The 17,661-nt window shown below is 42.3% G+C and overlaps 1 protein-coding gene across 5 annotated transcripts in view; it reads left to right on the forward strand.

The window, feature by feature from the left end:
• The window catches only part of CREB5 (cAMP responsive element binding protein 5), a 257,792-nt gene that overhangs the window by 230,136 nt on the left and 9,995 nt on the right, over window positions 1–17,661 (forward strand). For all 5 annotated transcript variants that reach the window (XR_014849791.1, XM_085051007.1, XM_085051009.1 and 2 more), the window contains one exon: window positions 12,924–13,247. Coding sequence is in view for 4 of the 5 variants with exons in the window: in XM_085051007.1 (XP_084907133.1) it covers window positions 12,924–13,247 (324 nt within the window). In the remaining variant the exon portion in view is untranslated. The remainder of the gene's footprint in view (window positions 1–12,923; window positions 13,248–17,661) is intronic.

Genomic DNA, 17,661 nt, shown 5'->3' on the forward strand with positions numbered 1-17,661 from the left:
CTCTAAGCAGCATTTCGCACAACATTTTCTGAATTTGGAGCTTCAACAGTTAGAAATCTGAGACTTTTTAACAAGTAGCAAAGAAAACTCGTAGCCCTAGATAGGCAGAACAAAGAAGTGGCCTCACCACTCTTCCAGCCCTCTTAGCTCAGGGCATTTCTCTGCCATTCCAAGGCCACCCTTTTCCCCCCTGTTTTCTGCCTCCTCCACAAATGTCCCTTTCTCAAAGATGACAAGTGTTGGTGGGTACCTGGGCAGCACACTCCTTGCCCTCTCCTACCTCTTCCAGCAGCCCTGTGCTGTATTGATGTGTTGGCTTGAACACTATTCCTATCGAACTCAAATTGTATTCAGCTGTTTTAATTAAGTAAAGAATTCAATGCTGGGCAGAATGTCAGACATAACCAGTACTTTTAGGACATGGAACTGGTGGCATCAAAGCTAGGACACTTTGGATGTAAGGCTGCCTTGGACATTCACTGGCGTGTATAATGTGTGCTGTTAGACTTTTTATTTTATTTTTTTCTTTTCTTACCTCAGAAGGCCTGAGATAATGCAGTGATGAGTATCCTGGCTGGAGCAGTGGGGGCAGGATGTTCCCACTCCAAGTCATCCTCTCAGCCTGACAGCAGGCGGTCTGAGCCTGGCACAGTTTGGCCTGTGACTGCACCTTCTCACCCTCTGCTGATAAATAAGCAGGCTAATTGAATTAATAAACAGATAGCTCTTTTCCCTGCCAGCTGGAGCACCATCAAAATGTGTGATAAATTATCTGTCAATGCTTTAACTGCAGGGAAAAAAATGAAAAAAATAGCTGCCTCAACATTTCTCCAATTCTTCTCCCCCCTTTATCCTTCCCCTGTCCACCCAAGCACCAGATTTCATTTGCCTCAACCCTCCTTGCCCCTTGTCTTTTGTCCTTTGGCAGAACTCCAAAGAGAACTAGCAGTGAGAGGTTCACTCATTTGGCCAGGCCGCCAATGGGTTATTAAGGCTGTAGGCAGAGCAGACATTCCTGCAGCTCATTGGGAAAGAGGAATGGAGGCAAATTTTTGGGGCAACACTACCTGTGTCTCAGCTGTCAGCACACAGCCATCTCTATTGTGACCTCCTGGGGCTGAAACAGAAGCTGCACGTGAGGGGCAGTGAGGGTTGCAATCAAACAGGAAGGGATGTTGTTTTATATCTTCATCAGTGACACAGGCTGGGGTCGAGTGCACTCTCAAGTTGGCAGATGGCACCAGGCTGAGAGGTGTGGCATGATGGCACCTGAGGGATGGGATGCCATCCAGAGGGACACGGGACTCGCTCAAGAAGGAGGCCCATGGGAACCCCATGAGGTTCAATGAGGCCAAGTGCAAGGTCCTGTAACTGGTTTGGGGCAACTCTGAGATCAGTACAGGCTGGGGCGTGAAGGGATTGAGAGTAGCCCTGCCAAGAAGGACTTGGGGGTACTGGTGAATGAAAAACTGGACCTGACCCGGCAATGCACACTTGCCACAACTGTAACCTGGGCTATACCCAACGAGGCATGGCCAGCAGGTTGAGGGAGGGAATTCTGTCCCTCTACTCTGGTGAGACCCCATGTGGAGCACTGCATCCACCTCTGAGTTCCCCAGCACAGGAAAGACATGGACCTGTTGGAGTGGGCCCAGCCAAAGGCCACAAAGGTGATGAGGGGGCTGGAACACCTCTCCTATGAAGATAGGCTGAGAGAGATGGGGTTCAGCCTGGAGAAGAGAAGGCTCTGGGCAAACTTTATGGTGGCCTTCCTGTACTTAAAGGGGGCCTACAAGGAAGATCAGGACAAACTTTATAGTAGAGCCTGTTGTGACAGGATAAGGAGTAATGGTTTTAAACTGAAAAAGGGTAGATTTAGACTGGATAGAAGGAAGAAGATTTGAAGAAGATTCTTTATGATGCAAATGGTGAAACACCCAGAGAGGTGGTAGAAGTCCCTGCTTATTTCAGGGGGCTGGACAAGACAACCTTTGAAGGTCCCTTCCAACACTCATGGTTCTACGGCTCTGTGATTCTAAGTCAGGAAGCCTTACACTGACTTTCTGGCATGCCAGACAAAAGGGGGAACTTCATAATAACCTTTAATGTCACAGATGTGGGTAATACCTGAGACTTTTTTGTTTCAAATGAGAGGAAAATTATGAGACAGAAGGGGTCAGTGATTTTCACTGCGCAGTCAGAATGTCTCTGCCATCACCTCTCAAAGTGGTGTTCCCCTTTGGAAATATCTATGTTCCTCAACAGTCCTAAGTAACAGAAGATGAGAAAGATTTTGCTGTTTCAAACTCTTAAGTAGGATGCAGATAGCTGAACTTTCTATGGCATTACCTTGATTTCCAACATGCTTGTGTAAGTGCTTCTGTGCTGGTCTGGTTTCCCATTACCACATCTCCTCGGTAAGTTTCCCAGTAAGCAAGATGGAAAAGCTTCCCAGTCCTTCTCTTTCTAAAGCAGCAAGGAATGGGAGGTGCTGTGGAGTCTGAGATGGGAATGAGATCACAGAGTTATGTTCTTGTTCAGAACATGACTTTTTTTTCTGGTGCATATGTCAAATGAATCAGACAATGGTGGTGTCAGGAAGATGTATAATGCTGTCTGCAAGGCAAGGAGAGGAGACAGGAAGATGTGTTAAGCAAGATGGTATTTATGCCTTTCTCTCTCACTCAGTAGAAGTACACAAGAAATACTAAAAAGGGGAAGGTAGGGTAATAGCAGGAGCAGCTGGATCCCTGTCTTGCTGTTTTGAAAGACTCATTTGTGCTGTGAAGGACAGTGAGCACAGACGGATAACCGGTATGCGGGAATTGCCTGTTCCTAGGATGCTGGCAGCTGCTTCAGGTAGGTGAGGAGGTTCTAGCATCACCCTATCTGGTTCTAGCATCACCCCATTCCCAGGGTGGTGCTTACCAACACATGGTGTTCTACCTCCCTCAGGGGGCAGGTTGCTGCATGGATCCTCCTCCTATCTGTCCCCAGGCAGGCCACCTCTTCCAGCAATTTGGCCTCAGATGGTTATTTGTGCCCTCTTTCCACTGTCAGGAGGAACAGGGAAGAGTCCACAAGGAAGAGAGGCAGGATATGCTGTACCTGTCACTTGGTGCTGGAAAGGAAATCCTGCTCGTGTGACAGCCACTGAAACTGTGGGTCCAGCCAGGCCCCTGACCTGTGCAAATTTGTTCTGTATCCTGTGGTACATGCCATAGGAAAGCCAAATCCAGCTGTCCAGAAATGACAGGATGAGTCAATGGAGTACCAAGCAGGCAGCATCCTTCCTTCCCTGGGAAAGGTGGTTGTTTTGGTTTGCTCTGACACATTGCTCTGAAAAGCAGTATTGCCAAAGAGTAAACGTGCCACATGCAAGAGAGTGAGCTGCTAATATATTGCATTTTACTAAGTTAATGCTTGTCAACTGAACCATAGGGAGTATGTGGGGATGCATTCCTAGCCCTTTCAAACACAAAGTAAAGCCCATTAGTGTAAATCACCAATTCCAATAAAAAAAGAATAGTTGAGGGCTTCATTCTTTTTCTCTGTTGTTTCACACTGTAGCTTTCCTAAAGTGTATTAAAAAACCTTGTGGCATAGACAGAGGAGCAAGCTGGTATCTGGTAGAGGGTTGAGATGTTGCTGTTCCTGGAGCCTCAAGTGGCTTTGAAATTCAATGCGAGTGACCCAAGACAGCACTATTTGAAAGCAGCTGATACAGGCGAGGTGGTGAAAAACAAGGCAGCAACTTGAGCTGTCTACGAACGAAGGGGGATGCCATTGCAGGTGAAGAGCAAAGGGGGCATGGTGGAGGGCAGCAGCTTGAGGGATGGAGTCGGGGGGACAACGTGGGGAAAGCTGGAAGGGCATAAGAGACCTCACATGGGGGTGTAATAGGACAGCACATGTCAACACTGATGTGTTCAGTGCTGAGTATTCATGATATCCATTCACATTACTCAGCACAGATTATATTTATTTTATAACAGTGAAAATTGACACTAAATGAATCTGTTCACACTCTTTATGGTTTGTATCTATGGACTACACGCTATACCTGAGTGCATGTATTTGAAAAGCCACTAGACATTATGTTTTCATAGCTAGATAATTGAAAGCTGTCTGCTGAATTAAAGTGCTATTTTCATTCTTTTGGGTTAGATTATGAAATAAAGCTTTAAAAAAAAAAGTGAAATAGCCCATATGTCCCCATACTGTACTTTATATTCTAGTCATTTCTTCAGGGAAAAAAATCCATGAATGCTTTAATGAAATGAAGAAGAAAAGTAACTTCACCTGAAACTACGTAGTAATGAGGCAATGTCTAATTACCTGCAGTGAATTCTTCAGTCAGGCCAAGGGACTAATGAACATCAATACTCTTTCACAGAGAGCCCTGGCATCTCTAATGGCTGTAAATGGTCAGGATTTCAGTTTTGCATTTCTGAGTCCGGTTGGTATAATCTTGAAACAAAATCTACAGATCAGATCATGTCCTCTATGCTCTGTGTGTGTGTGTGTGTGTGTGTGTGTGTGTGTGTATGCCCTTGAGCACTGCACATCTGGGATGAAATCAAAGGATTTTTAAGTGCACATGTGTCCGATTTCTGGCTTGCTAGTAGCCCTTTAAATGTGCTGGGTTTAATCCAGGAAAAACGAGTACTCAAAAATCACACCAGTCAAGGAAAAAAATAAAACCTGAAGTTTTATGTACTTGGATGGCATTTTTCTTTGAATGTGAATGACTTAATCATAATCAGCCTTAGTGAGAGGTGGGTGATGAAAGTTCAGAAATCTTCTGACAGGAAAGACTTTGAACTTGCCCTTCTCTTGTTCTTGGTGTGTGTTTTATGCTTGTGAGAAGGAAAAGTAAGCAATTTGCATTGTCGTCAAAAACCTGAAGTACACATTAAGGGGTCTCAAGGCTTCAGAGCAGTATTCTGCAGGGAGAAATTTTCGCAGTGCTAATCCCATCTGATCTCCAAGTACAGATCAAAATACACAAACCCAGTGTTCCTTGCAGTGTTAGAGTGCTCTGATTTGAGGATTTGCTCTATATCTGGCTTGTATAAGAAATTCCCCAACTTCCTCTGAAATCAATTCCCACTTTTCTCATTTAATACAATCATAAATGTTCATTGTGTTCTCAGGCGAGGTATATATATATATGTATATATATAGCAATGTACAAGCACTTCGCACTTGCATTGTACTAGAACATGAAAACATGGTTTTAGAAACTTAGAGCATTTGCCTGCAGAAGTGAGGAAGACCTGAGCTTCAGCCCCTCTGCCAGACACTTTGCTAAAAGTGCATTATGTCCAGTGAAAAGAAAATATCTTTGGTCCCTCATCTTAGGAATGAGCTTTAAAATGGATCTAAGAGAACAGATCTGGAAGATGGGCAGTACAGACTCAAGTCCCCTCAAGCCCAGGTTTTCACTGTGTCTTGCAGGATGTGATTAACACTGTGTGATTTTATTGCCACCTCTGTTTTTCAGTGTTTTCTGCAGATGACAGTGTAGCATGCAAGGGAATAGCCCATAGATTAATCTGGAGGACTAAGTAAGCAACAGACTGTCTATTTTGAGAACTAGAATGGTGATCTGATATGTGCCGGCCTACTGATAGCTTGCAACTCAGCCCCACAAAGCTTAGGGTGGAATGGGGAAATTGGGGAATTGATTCGGAAGGGTAGAAGTGAGAACATTCATGAATTGAGATAAAGACAATTTAATAGGTAAAGCAAAAATCACACAGAAGCAAAGCAAAACAAGGAATTCATTCACCGCTTCCCATGAGCAGGCAGGTGTTCAGCCACGTCCAGGAGAGCAGGATCCCATCAACAATAATAGTGACTTGGGAAGACAAATATCATCACCCTGAACATCCCACTTTTCCTTCTAGTTCCCCTCACTTTATATACTGAGCAGGATTTCAGATAGCATGGAACAATCCCTTTGGTCAGTTGTGATCAGCTGTCCTGGCTGTGTCCCCTCCCAGCTTCCTGTGTGCCCCTGTCCTGCTGGCTGGTGGGGCAGTACAAGAAGCAGAAAAGGCCTTGGCTCAGAAAGAACAAAAATATTGCTTTCTGTGCAAGCCCTGCTCAGAAATAACAAAAATGTTGCAGCATATTATCCACATTGTGTTCAGCACAAATCAAAACCACAGCCCCATACCAGCTACTATGAAGAAAATTAGGTCTGTCCCAGACAAAGCCAGCACAGGGGCACAGGTAATTAATCCCCAAGTGTCAGGCATTTTGCTGTTAGAAACCAGCCTCTCCAGGGGTAGGTAGCAACTAAGTAGCAGCTTTTCTTTCGGACTCTGGCACACAGTGGGGAAATCAGTCAGAAGTTGGTTGTATTTTTTGGATCCTTACATTGGTATTGTATGTTGAAATTATGTGACACCATTTGCCAGTAATAAATCACTTTGTTGTCTTTTGTGTGATTACATAATTAAATATCCCTTGCCATGGATACACATAGAGGGATTGACTTAGACTTGGTGGGAATTAGGGGTTTGGTTTTTTGAACTTTACATTTCCTGACTCTGCAAATCAAATCCAGTTGTTTAATACTGATTTGAGAAATGATTCTTGCAAGAACTAGTATATAGTGAGAAATATAAACCATAGTTTCAGTGTATTTTCTATCTTGATTATAACTTACTTGTTCATTAAAAATACATGTAGAATATGAACATTTAGTCTTTTTCTAATCCTTAAAAAGATGGTGCATCACACAAGAATATTGATACTTATTTCCTTTGCAAGGTGTTTTGAGATGAGCAGAAGGAAATTGCTGGGTGGAGCTGGGATGTAATCTCACTTATGTTTTCTGCTGTCCCTGGAGCCGTTCATTTCTCAATGAAATGCCATCACCAGAAGATGGCAGTTCCAACAGGAATACCCTTGGGCAACCCTGGCTTCGACCTGCATTGGATTACTTAAAACTGGCAGTCATCCGGAGAGTCGTCCATCACTGGGACTGATGTCAGCAGGCAGCCCGGCTGCTCAGAGCTCCTCTGTGCCCGAGTTCAGGGACACGGAAGCAGCTCTTGCAGCTGACCCGTCCTTCAGCAGCGTGGTGTCTGTTAGTTTTATTGCTGCTTTGGTGGTTTGCATTTGATCCTTGCTGCTTTCTACTGAAGTTTAATTCAGTTTGCGTTTGGAAATACAAGGGAGCAAATTTGTTGTTTTTAATAGAGGCTGAACTGCACTGAAAGCTGGATGACGATCCATTGTTTGTGTTGTTAAAAAATCCAGCTAAGTAGGGAAGAAAGCACAAAAGGAGGGAAAAGTATAATTCAGATTTGCCAAACAGCCTGAGAATAATTAGAAGATTAGCAATTTGGCACCGTTAACTGGCAAGTTGTGAATTAAATGTATCCCACTTTTCTCCTCACATTAGTGTAATGTGTCACTTCAGTTCTGGATTTCATGTCCTTTGCACACAACTTACTCCTCCTTCCATCAATAGGCAGGACTGTATTTTACTGCACAAGAGATGTAGGAGAAAGCATTTAATGTGGCATCAGAGACTTTCTAATTGCCAGACTCTGAAATGTGCTCATAAGTATCTGCAGTTCACTTATTGAGTGGAGATGAATAGCTTCCAGTTTACTTTTATGAATGCGAGTGGAACATTTGCGAAGAGCGGTTTCTGTTATTTACACTGTGAAATTCTTGTCAGCAGCCAACTGTAAAAGACCTGGGTGACATTTATGCTAAGTTCTCTTGTCGCAGCCATAGTTAAAGGAAAGGATAAAATTCAGTGTGATGCTCTGAAATGTGCTGGGTGAAGTTCTGTTCACAGCTTTAGCTGTCACTGGTTTAACTCTGTATGTTCATCTTGGGTATGATGCTTAGAGTAAAAAGGAAAGCTTGACTATTGCAGATAAGAAAACAATGTTAGTGACACTGAATTCAATGGCATGCTTGCCATGAAGTTGGCCAATCAAGATCATTACCCTGAGGTTGCTACTGAATTGCAGACGTGTGGGGATACTTGATGTCTATAACTCTTTGTTTTCCCACCCCTCTCCAGACTTTTCTGTCCCCTGTGGGGAACTTATTAAAGCCTAGTATAATAGGGACTAGAATCACAGTCACTGGTGCAAGAAAATATCTTTGAGATCATATTTCTTGTGCCTAGAGGGGTCTGATATAATCTCCTGATAACAATATACCAGACATTAACTAGATACTGCAGCTGGTCTTGTCTTTGTCTAATTTAGTGGGATTTGGGCATGCAGACCAGAAGGGAAGAGAGCTTTTTTTCTGAGTGCATCAGTGCATACTTATTTGGAACTATTTAATCCTATTCAAAACCAGCATTCCATGTCTGTCCCAACCTAAAATTCTGCTGAGTATTATAATAGCTTATTGTTTGATGCAAGCACAGAGCATCTGTAAAATTGAAGATTGCTGTCATTTCTCCATGGAGAGGTGAATGGGAGAAAGTTTTAGTTTATAGTCATGTACAGATTGTGACATATGTACAGCCTGTTTTAAATACAACATTCTATAAATACTATAAATATTTATTAAATATTTATAGTATTAATATGCAGGTGAAACCCACAAAATTATTTGCATTTTTAAATGTGGGAAAAGTAACCTCCAAATTTACGGGTTGTTTTTTTCTTTTTTTTTCTTCTTTTAACAAACTGAAAAAAATGCTGTCTGTTTTTCACTAACAATTTTTGAGAAAGAGAGGTAGGGCAAAAAAGAAGGCAACTTTGAAATACAAGTCACAATAGAGGAAAATTAGAAAGCAAAAAGATCCAGAATAGCAGAAGAGTTAGGGAAGCTGCTACTGTTTTTCATCCGTGATCTCAAATGCTTGAAGGCCATTTTTGGTGGACTTGGGGTTTATCCAAAGATATTCAGTGTATACATTATGATCTATGTTGATGAAAGGAAGCATCAAGCAATTCACTGCACCATGACATCAGTCTTTAGGTGCAGGAAGCACTGTGAAAACTCTCTGGTTTCCAAAAACCCCCCAAATCTTCTGGTACAATGATAAGTTCTTTGAGGTGGTAGCTGCATATGGCATTCAGTGGGGTAGCTTCAAGAGTAAATGTATCAGTTAGGGGCATTGCCATGAGGCATGGTTCCCAGTTCTGTACAGGAAACACAACACTCATACCTGTGAAGCACCAATATCCACTGTTTCTATTTTCTCCTCAGCATCAAAGATGACAGTATATGTGCTTCTGGCTTCCTGTAGGATCAGAAGGGAATTTTATTGATTCCCTTGATCAGAGTCAAAGTAAGCTATTCTCTGTGAAAGATTTCTCTTGTTGTCTGTGTCACTCACAGTCGTTTATTGAAATGTCATGAATAAGTGGAAATCAGCTGATGTAATTGATGTTGGTCACTATGTTACTTTAGTGAAATAATAAAAATAATCAGTGAGGACCAAAAGTCAGGAAAGGTGAGCACCTGCATTTCCTTTTGGCTTGAGGTTGGTGGGGAGTTTTTTCTGTAATTGCCTTTTAGAAGGGATCAAAAAGGGATTGTGCCCTAAAAATCACTGGTATGAGGTTAGCAGATATTTCAGGTTTAGGTGAAAGCAGGTCTGAGTAGCAAGCCTTCTGTTTCAGTCCCAATTTTCAAACTCCCATGTCCCTGCGGGTTCTGGTGAAATCAGTCATACAGTTCCTGAAAAAACTGAGCGGCCACAGAATTGAATCCTGGGTTACCACTTCATTCTAGAGAGGATTTGGTGGTGTCATCAGTCCAGTAAGCTCAATTTTTATGCCATCGGATTTTATTTGACACTAAACTAAAACAGCTGCTTGCAATTAGCACACATAAAAGAAACAATAACAAAACTGCAGCCTGCCCTTCTACCGCTACACATACCCAGTGCAAAGAGTTTACCAAGTTCTGGTGATTTTCCCTCCATCTGCTCTAACTAAAACATCAAAAACAATTGATCTCACTGAAGACCAAATGAAAAAAAAAAGTTTATCGTTCCCCAGATGTTTCTGATGGGCAGCAGTGACCGGTTAAAGGAAGATTAGGGCTGCTCCAGACGCATGCATGAGCAGGACTCTCGCTGTCGTGGAGCTGAGTTAAGCATGAAGTTAAAGAGGCGATGGCTGTTGCTGCCCTGGGACAGGATGATGTAGAGAGCTGGTTTCTTACCAGGACTGGGATCCAGGGCAGCTGGCCCACCCTCCCATTGGGAACAGTGAACAAGGAGCTTGTAAAATACACAGACCAAATGGAAATGACCCCTATTGACTGAAACCAGCTGCATGTCAGACCTCTCACTGTCTCTCTTGATTTGCTATCTCAAATAAATGGATGTGGTAGAAGTGCTATGGAAAGAAAACAAAATAATTTATTCTCCTTGAAGTTGTGCCACACTAGTAAGCCACAGTTTTTACAGCTCAAAAAAAATGTTTATTCACAGATTAAGTTTTTCCCTCTTTTTTTTTTCCACTTTGAAAGTCTGCAGTTTAGAAGACATACTGTAGTTCAGTTTCAGAGGTCTTTGACAAATACAGACGTAGTAGATTTTGTAAGGTGTTCATCACATAAAACTGCTGGCTTGGTTATTTTGCATTTACATTCAGAAAACAAAGTTACAACAGATTTTGTTGGTGCTTTGTCTTAGATGTGCATGGTAGCTCAGAAAAACGTCCTAATGAGTTTTGAAGAAATATGATACAGAGAAAGATTTGACTTATTAATACATTTTCTCCCGTATTTTTCCTAATACACTCCTGGGTAACACCAGTTATTCTGAGCATTGTGAGGAGCTGCTTGCAGTAACCATGGTAGCACTTGAATTCAGAAACATTAGGGACAACAGCTGCTCCAATCCTCCATTTGATGCCTAGGATAGATTACTGCTATTGATATTAGATTGACCTTTGTTCTGACTTTAGAGGTAGCAAAGGAGGTACTTAACCTCACTAGCACAGTCCCCTTGATCTCTGTTTTTGAGAAGATCATCAGGATAGGACACATGCCATGTAGTTACTGTTTGATAGACCTAAGGGAACTTCTTAAAAGTCACCAGTCTAGACTTCATTCATACAAACTGAGATACTGATGTGTTTTGCAATTTTTTTTTCTTTAAGTCTTGGTCAGCCAGTTGATCATTAGTGAGAGAAGTCACCAAATTTAGATTAATAGATCTATTGGAGTGTCTCAGTAGAACAACTTTCATGAAGTCTGCAAAAACAGGTGGGATACAAAAACTTGAGGATGACACTTTGAATTGAACATTACTTCTTTTTGCCTTCCACAACCTTCTTTTTGGTCCTCTATTCTTGTTTTGTTTTGGTTTTTTCCTCCTTAAGAGTTTGTTCCTTTCTCACTCACAGTTGTACAAACACAGTACGGTAACAGCTTTGATCATAGAAGCCTTTACCTGTGGCCTTGCAGTGTTGCAACAGACAAATGTTATTTCATTACAAAGTAGACTGAAATCTCTTTGTGTAGGTTCTGAGTGTCCTGGCAGTCACTCTTTTTGCTTTAAAGACAGAACCAAAATGCAGTTCAGCCTAGTAATTGTTCCTCAGCTGGCAGTTTTTAGTCACATTGGCTTATAGGGTCTTCTGACAATCATCTGTGACCCACAGATAGATATTTCTATGGGAAAAGGCTCACCTCTGTGCCTCCTACCACTGCTATTTTTTGCTGTCTGGCCTATGGTGACATCTCTTACTGATCTCCGCTATTCATTCTATCCTCTGGCTGGATAATGAATTATGAGGTAGTTGATGGGTTATTCAAATCATGCTGGTCTGGCATCTAGTGATACCATGCACCTCCTTCCTTTCTTTTTTACCTTAGCATTTTCTGCTAATTACTTGCATTAGTGAGAGTAAATCAATTGACTCCTTAAAAAAATATAAAGAATTAAAGAGGTCTTGGGTGGCTGCCTGTAGATAATGTTCCATGTTGAGCAAGATGCAGAACCATGGATGTGAAGGAGGTTTCTGTGGGCTTGGAAGAAACTCTTCTCCTAGTTGGCATCTGTCAGGTTCTACCCTTGGCACAGTCTTGTAGGATGCCAGTGAATTCAGGAGTCCAAGGGTAGGATGACACCAGCAAGGTGTATTTATGCTGGTACAGGTCATGGCTTTGGGATGACCCTGTAATTGTGCTTGAAAGGGAACTTTTTTACTCTGTATTTGCACAATATCCTTGGTACACAAAGGCCCTATCCTGCAGTCCAAAATGTTTCAACCTTTCTCACTGGTCTCTAGTTGTGTTCAGGTAAAAGTGAACAAATCCCATTGATATTAAGGAAAGTTTTGCCCTGGTCAGATTCCAACGCCCGATCCAGTGACATGTGGAGTACAAAACAGAGGTTAGCATGTGATAACAGGACAACACATGCCTGAACTTTTCAGCAAAGAAGGAAGATCAGGTTGAGGCCACCCTCATTATTTTCCCATCTTTCTGATGGCAGAGCAGATTGGGTACTAGTATACCTGAGTTTGAAAACCATGTCAATGTAGTACATTTTTCAATGAGTCTTTTAAATAATATCTGAAGTAAAAACAAGATGGGCACTTTGTTGCATCTTTATTTTAATCAGACTTTCATTTTTAAAAGAATACAAGCTTGGTGAAGCTAACCCTACTGAGCTGGCCAAAGAGAGAGAGAGCTATTTTTCCTCAGAAGCACAGTAGAAAATGTGTAACTGTTACATTTCAATTCAGATGTTTATATCTTTAAATATTTGCAGTGGAAAACTAGATTAGAGCTCAAAAATATGTTCTTTCTCAAACTGAAATACGATGCCTTTTATCAAGGGAACCACAAGAGAAAAACTAAATAAATCTCAAAGCACAAGACAAGGCACAATTTCTAAAACGGCATTTCTGATTGGTCAGATCACCACGTATGAATGTTGAATTTTCTGTCTTGTTCTGTTGCAGAGATTGAAGGCAGCACTGACTCATCACCCTGCCGCCATGTCGAATGGGAACATGAACACCATGGGCCACATGATGGAAATGATGAGCTCGCGACAGGACCAGACACCACACCATCATATGCACTCACATCCTCATCAGCACCAGACACTGCCACCTCATCATTCATACCCACATCAGCACCAGCATCCGGCGCACCATCCTCATCCTCAGCCTCACCACCAGCAGAACCATCCCCACCACCACTCCCACTCGCACCTTCACGCACACCCGGCACACCACCAGACCTCGCCGCACCCCCCGCTGCACTCGGGCGGACAAGCACAGGTAGACCTTCGTGTCCTGCTGCATCACTGAGTTTTGCTCTTGCGTGGAGTTAAAAGCCTGATCTCTGTATTGTTTCTTCTTGCATGTATGTCTTGTTAGATACAAGCCCCTCGGGCTGCTTGTAAATGTCTGCTAATGGTGATGGGGATGCTTCAACTTTATTTAGAAAATGGAATGAAGCAACAGCTTGTTTTGCTGCTTAATTTACTAGACATTTGTAATTTCTTACTTTATAAGGAGCTCCAAGGCTTTTCAGTGCTCTGAGCTCCATGGATTGCCACATATCCTTTTATGGATGAGGTTTATTACAGAGATTGGCATATTATATATGTTGCTTAATGTGCTTGAACCTGAACTTCTCAGGCCAAGATTTAACAAGCAATACGAGTTCTACCTGCAGAAATATGTAACAAAGTCTTCAGCAAAATGAAATGGCACTGGTGTATGTGTGTGTGTGGGGGGGGGTGGGGGGGGTGCTGTTCAAGACTGGAGATACTAGAGGTAGTTCTAAGGTAAGATACACTGGAATAGAGGAAAAGATTAATGATCCAGACCTGTGAAGAAGACAGACATCTGCATAGTATGAAAGGAAGCCAAGATTGCTGAGAGTGCAGGCAGTAGTTGGTGCATGTTGTGACAGGAGAAAAAAAGATGGTGAAGCCAGTCCAAGGAGAGAGATTTAAAAAAGGAAGGCAATTTAGACTTGTATTCATGTGACAAGCCAGTGAAGGTCTCCACTGGATGAGGTGGAGGACTCAATTTCTGGACCAGGTACATTGGCTTCAACAATTTGGATAATTCAATATCTGAACTGAATGTTTCTTGAACTAATGAGTTAGTGAGCACAAACTTTAGCAGAGTCATTTTTAAGAGGAATTCTATTAATGTTTTAAGATTATAGGCTTCTGCATCAGGATTGAACAAGAAAAATAAAGCTCTGGGGGCAGTGACTGTAACATGTCAGGTCTGGGTAGCAAAGTTAAGGGAGATAAATGGGCAGTGCATAGAATGTGAGGACAAAGAAGAATTCCACCCATAAGAAGTTCAATCTGTGAAGTATTGTGTTGCTTGCAAATACCTTTCAGACAAGCTCTTAGAAAACATTAAAGAAAATGAGAGTATTTGGCTGACATCCCAGTGTCCCACAACATTAACTATTTACTAACATCTAGCTTTATTACTGCAGAGTCTGCAAGCACGTGGGATTTCCCTAAAGTATTTGCTAATGTAAAATGAATTGTCAGCTTTAGAGAAACAGTCTAAGTAAGAGAGCAGCAGACTCCCCTGTGAGAAAATGTCCAGAGCTTTCCTAAGTTTACTTCAATTTTTACTTTGTGAATTCAATTATTTTCCCATCTGTTAATGAGTTATTTTCCTTGGAATTGTTTAAAAACTCCAATAAAAATACATTATCTCATATCAGAGAAAACAAAAGTAACCTGATTGCTGTGTTGGAGATCCCTGGGAGAGAAAGGATAAAGTTGTGCTTAGCCAGCTGAGGACTCCATGGATGAGATGAGGGAAGACACTTAACCTTCACAGAGGGGTTGGGAGGATAAACATGTTAATGCAGTTGATCCCATGGTATGGAGCACTGCTGCAGAACATCCACTGCACCACTTTAAACAGGTGAGGAGAAAAATACCGGAGAAACACCAGAAGAAACAAACATCACAATTTTAAGGGTAAGATCAGTGAGCCAATGGCCCTCCTGTAAACCTGCTCGAGCAGGTTCTTGACTTCCTTACACAGTCAGGACAGCTTCAATTTCTTGTACTTTGTATTCCCTTCTAGCTAGGCACTGCAAAAGACTCTCAGGCAGGCAAGAAGAGATACAGGCACCAGGGTAGCTGGACTGACTGGCAGTCACAAAGCTATGTCGGAGTCACTCTGTGTCCCAGCACCACACAGTGCTGGAGCTGGGTCTGTGCAGTCAGATAACCTTTGCCATGCACAGGATGTCACTGGAGGCAACAGACCCCATGAGGGGTCAAGGAGCTCTTCACCTTGTCCATTGGTGTACCAAGGGGATTGGACAGAGGGTGGTGGAGTAGGAATCCGTGGGTCAGTGGCTTCCCCAGGCAGCAGAGCTCTTGCTGTGCATCTGCTCCTCTGGTGCAAAGGCAATAGTGATTTCTGAACAGATGCATTAGAGGGGAGAAAAGAAGGGCTTGCTGAATAATAACCACATAGTTATTACTTTCAAAGCTCATCCATAGTCCCCATGGTAATGGCCTCTTTGGGGATCAGATTGCTCCAGCAGACATTAATTTTATGGTGCGATTTACTAATTATTGACCTCCTTATTCTTCTGAGCCAGATTCTTCCATTCTAAACCACCTGCCAAATGACAGCACGGTCCATGCTGCTGTAAGCAGCAACTCCCATGCCAAGACCGTTGTTATTCTATACCGTGCCCTTCTGTAATGTTAGAATTCATTTCATGCTTTTCAGCTACCATTTTGATACACAGGAGCCCAAGGAAATATGCTTTCATAGAATGCGTGCGTGGGTATTAGTTTTGCTGTAAGTTGCAAAGAACAGAAATTAATGTTGTATCAGGCATAAAAGTAGAAATCACCTTCTGATAGGTATCCTTCTGAGAAAGTGGATTTTTTTACCAAGTTCTAGCTATGTTGCCTCCACTACTACAAAAATTAAACTATTATTCTGTATTGGTCCTCTAAAGATTTCTTTATATCAAACTTGCCAGAGTGAGAACTCGACCAGAGTAGGGGTTTGGATGCCATTTAATTCTCTTTGCTGTCCTGTGTTTGTCTTCATTATGGATATGTGATTAGCATCCTCTAGGAAAACTAAAATTAACCTAAATTTTTATATTTAGTTTATTTTCTTTCTTACATCTTAGACAGACATGAAATCATGCCAGAGAATGATGCTTAGACAGTTACCAAGATATAGTCTAACATATTTCAGGGTTAAAAGCTATCAAGTAAGAGCCAGTTAATTATCCCACGTGACATTATTAGTGGAATAATGGCAGCCCTTATAATTAATATCTGCTGGAGATGGAGATTTTGTTGTTCTGAAAATGTGCTCTGACTACCCAGAGACTGCCTGGTGCATTCTGAAAACACAATCACTCCCTAGTTATTCAAGAGAAAATGACCATATGAGAGGAATAATAATTAAAAAAAAAGTTACTTTTTTCTTGCTTTGTACCAGACTCCACTGAGAGAGTTAAAAACCAAGAATTTTTAAAGCGGTATGGAAAAGGAGCAAAAGGGGTGAGGAAACATAAACAACAGATCTCTGAAGTCTGGAAAGGTGTTATGATTGAGAAAATGAAAGATCTTTGATGAGCTGTTGACATTAAAAGGTATTTCTGAGACCTCTGTACTCAGACACACTGCTTAAGAGGCGGCATGCCCAGCCCTGGTGGGCAGGGAGCAACTGGAATCCCTTGGCAGTGATCTCCTGGCAGAAGCCAGGGGATGCTGGTGGGAATGGGGGCTGTGCCCACTGCAGCTGCCATGGACCTGGCACTCCAACCCCCAGGGTGGACAGTGTTGAAGATTTTATCAGCAAACATACAGAATTCATGCAGGCTGAAATTTTAAAAATCAGTCAGAAAAGGTGGGGTGGCTTATTTATTTTTAGGAGGTTACTTTTTAAAAATTTGTTTTCTTATCCTGTGAGAGAGATTCCCTGACAGTGCAACATAGAGATGGGAATAAATCTGGCTTTATACAAAAAGCATTATCAGATGCACAGAATAATTATACATAAAATTGCCACTGTAATTGCCACAAGTCAGCTGGGGGAGGGAGCAAACTAGATTCTAGACAGAAAAGCCACCTCAACTTCGCAAGACTCAAGACGATAGTATCGTTTTAATTGAGACAGACAGAGGTGTTAGGCAAACACATGTTAATTGCAGTAATTGAAATTCAGGGCTCAGTCTGACAAAGCACTGAGTACATCCACTCCCTGGAGTCAAAAGGAAGCACCTTGGAGGTTTGGGCCTTTGCCAGAACAAGAGGGTTAATTTTGAGTCAACAATTCAAGTTTCCAGACTGTTCCGGACTGTGCAGGAGTGGCAGCAGCAACGTGAGCTGAGTGTGAGCAATAGGACCCATGGATTGGGCTCCCAGACCCCAAACAGGGGGAGAGAGGGGGGGTGTCCCAGAGTCTCATGGTCTGGGGGCCACAGAGAGGCAGGAAAGTAGTCCAAAAGGCTATTACCAGTCAGTCAAACATTACATCTGGTGCTGGTTCCTGACAGGGACATGGAATGTTCCATCTGCCCAGGAGTCAGTTGGAGCATGGTTTACACAGGGCTGCCCCCACCAAGCACTTTTTCTGTAGTATTGTGGGCCAGTTACTCTCATGAGCAGAATCAATACTCCCCTGCACTTGAAAAAGCACAAATACATAGTTTTCCATAGTTTTG

Source organism: Lichenostomus cassidix, chromosome 2, assembly GCF_008360975.1.
Source record: "Lichenostomus cassidix isolate B80296 chromosome 2, HeHo_3.0, whole genome shotgun sequence".
In the NCBI taxonomy this organism is placed as follows: Eukaryota; Metazoa; Chordata; class Aves; order Passeriformes; family Meliphagidae; genus Lichenostomus; species Lichenostomus cassidix.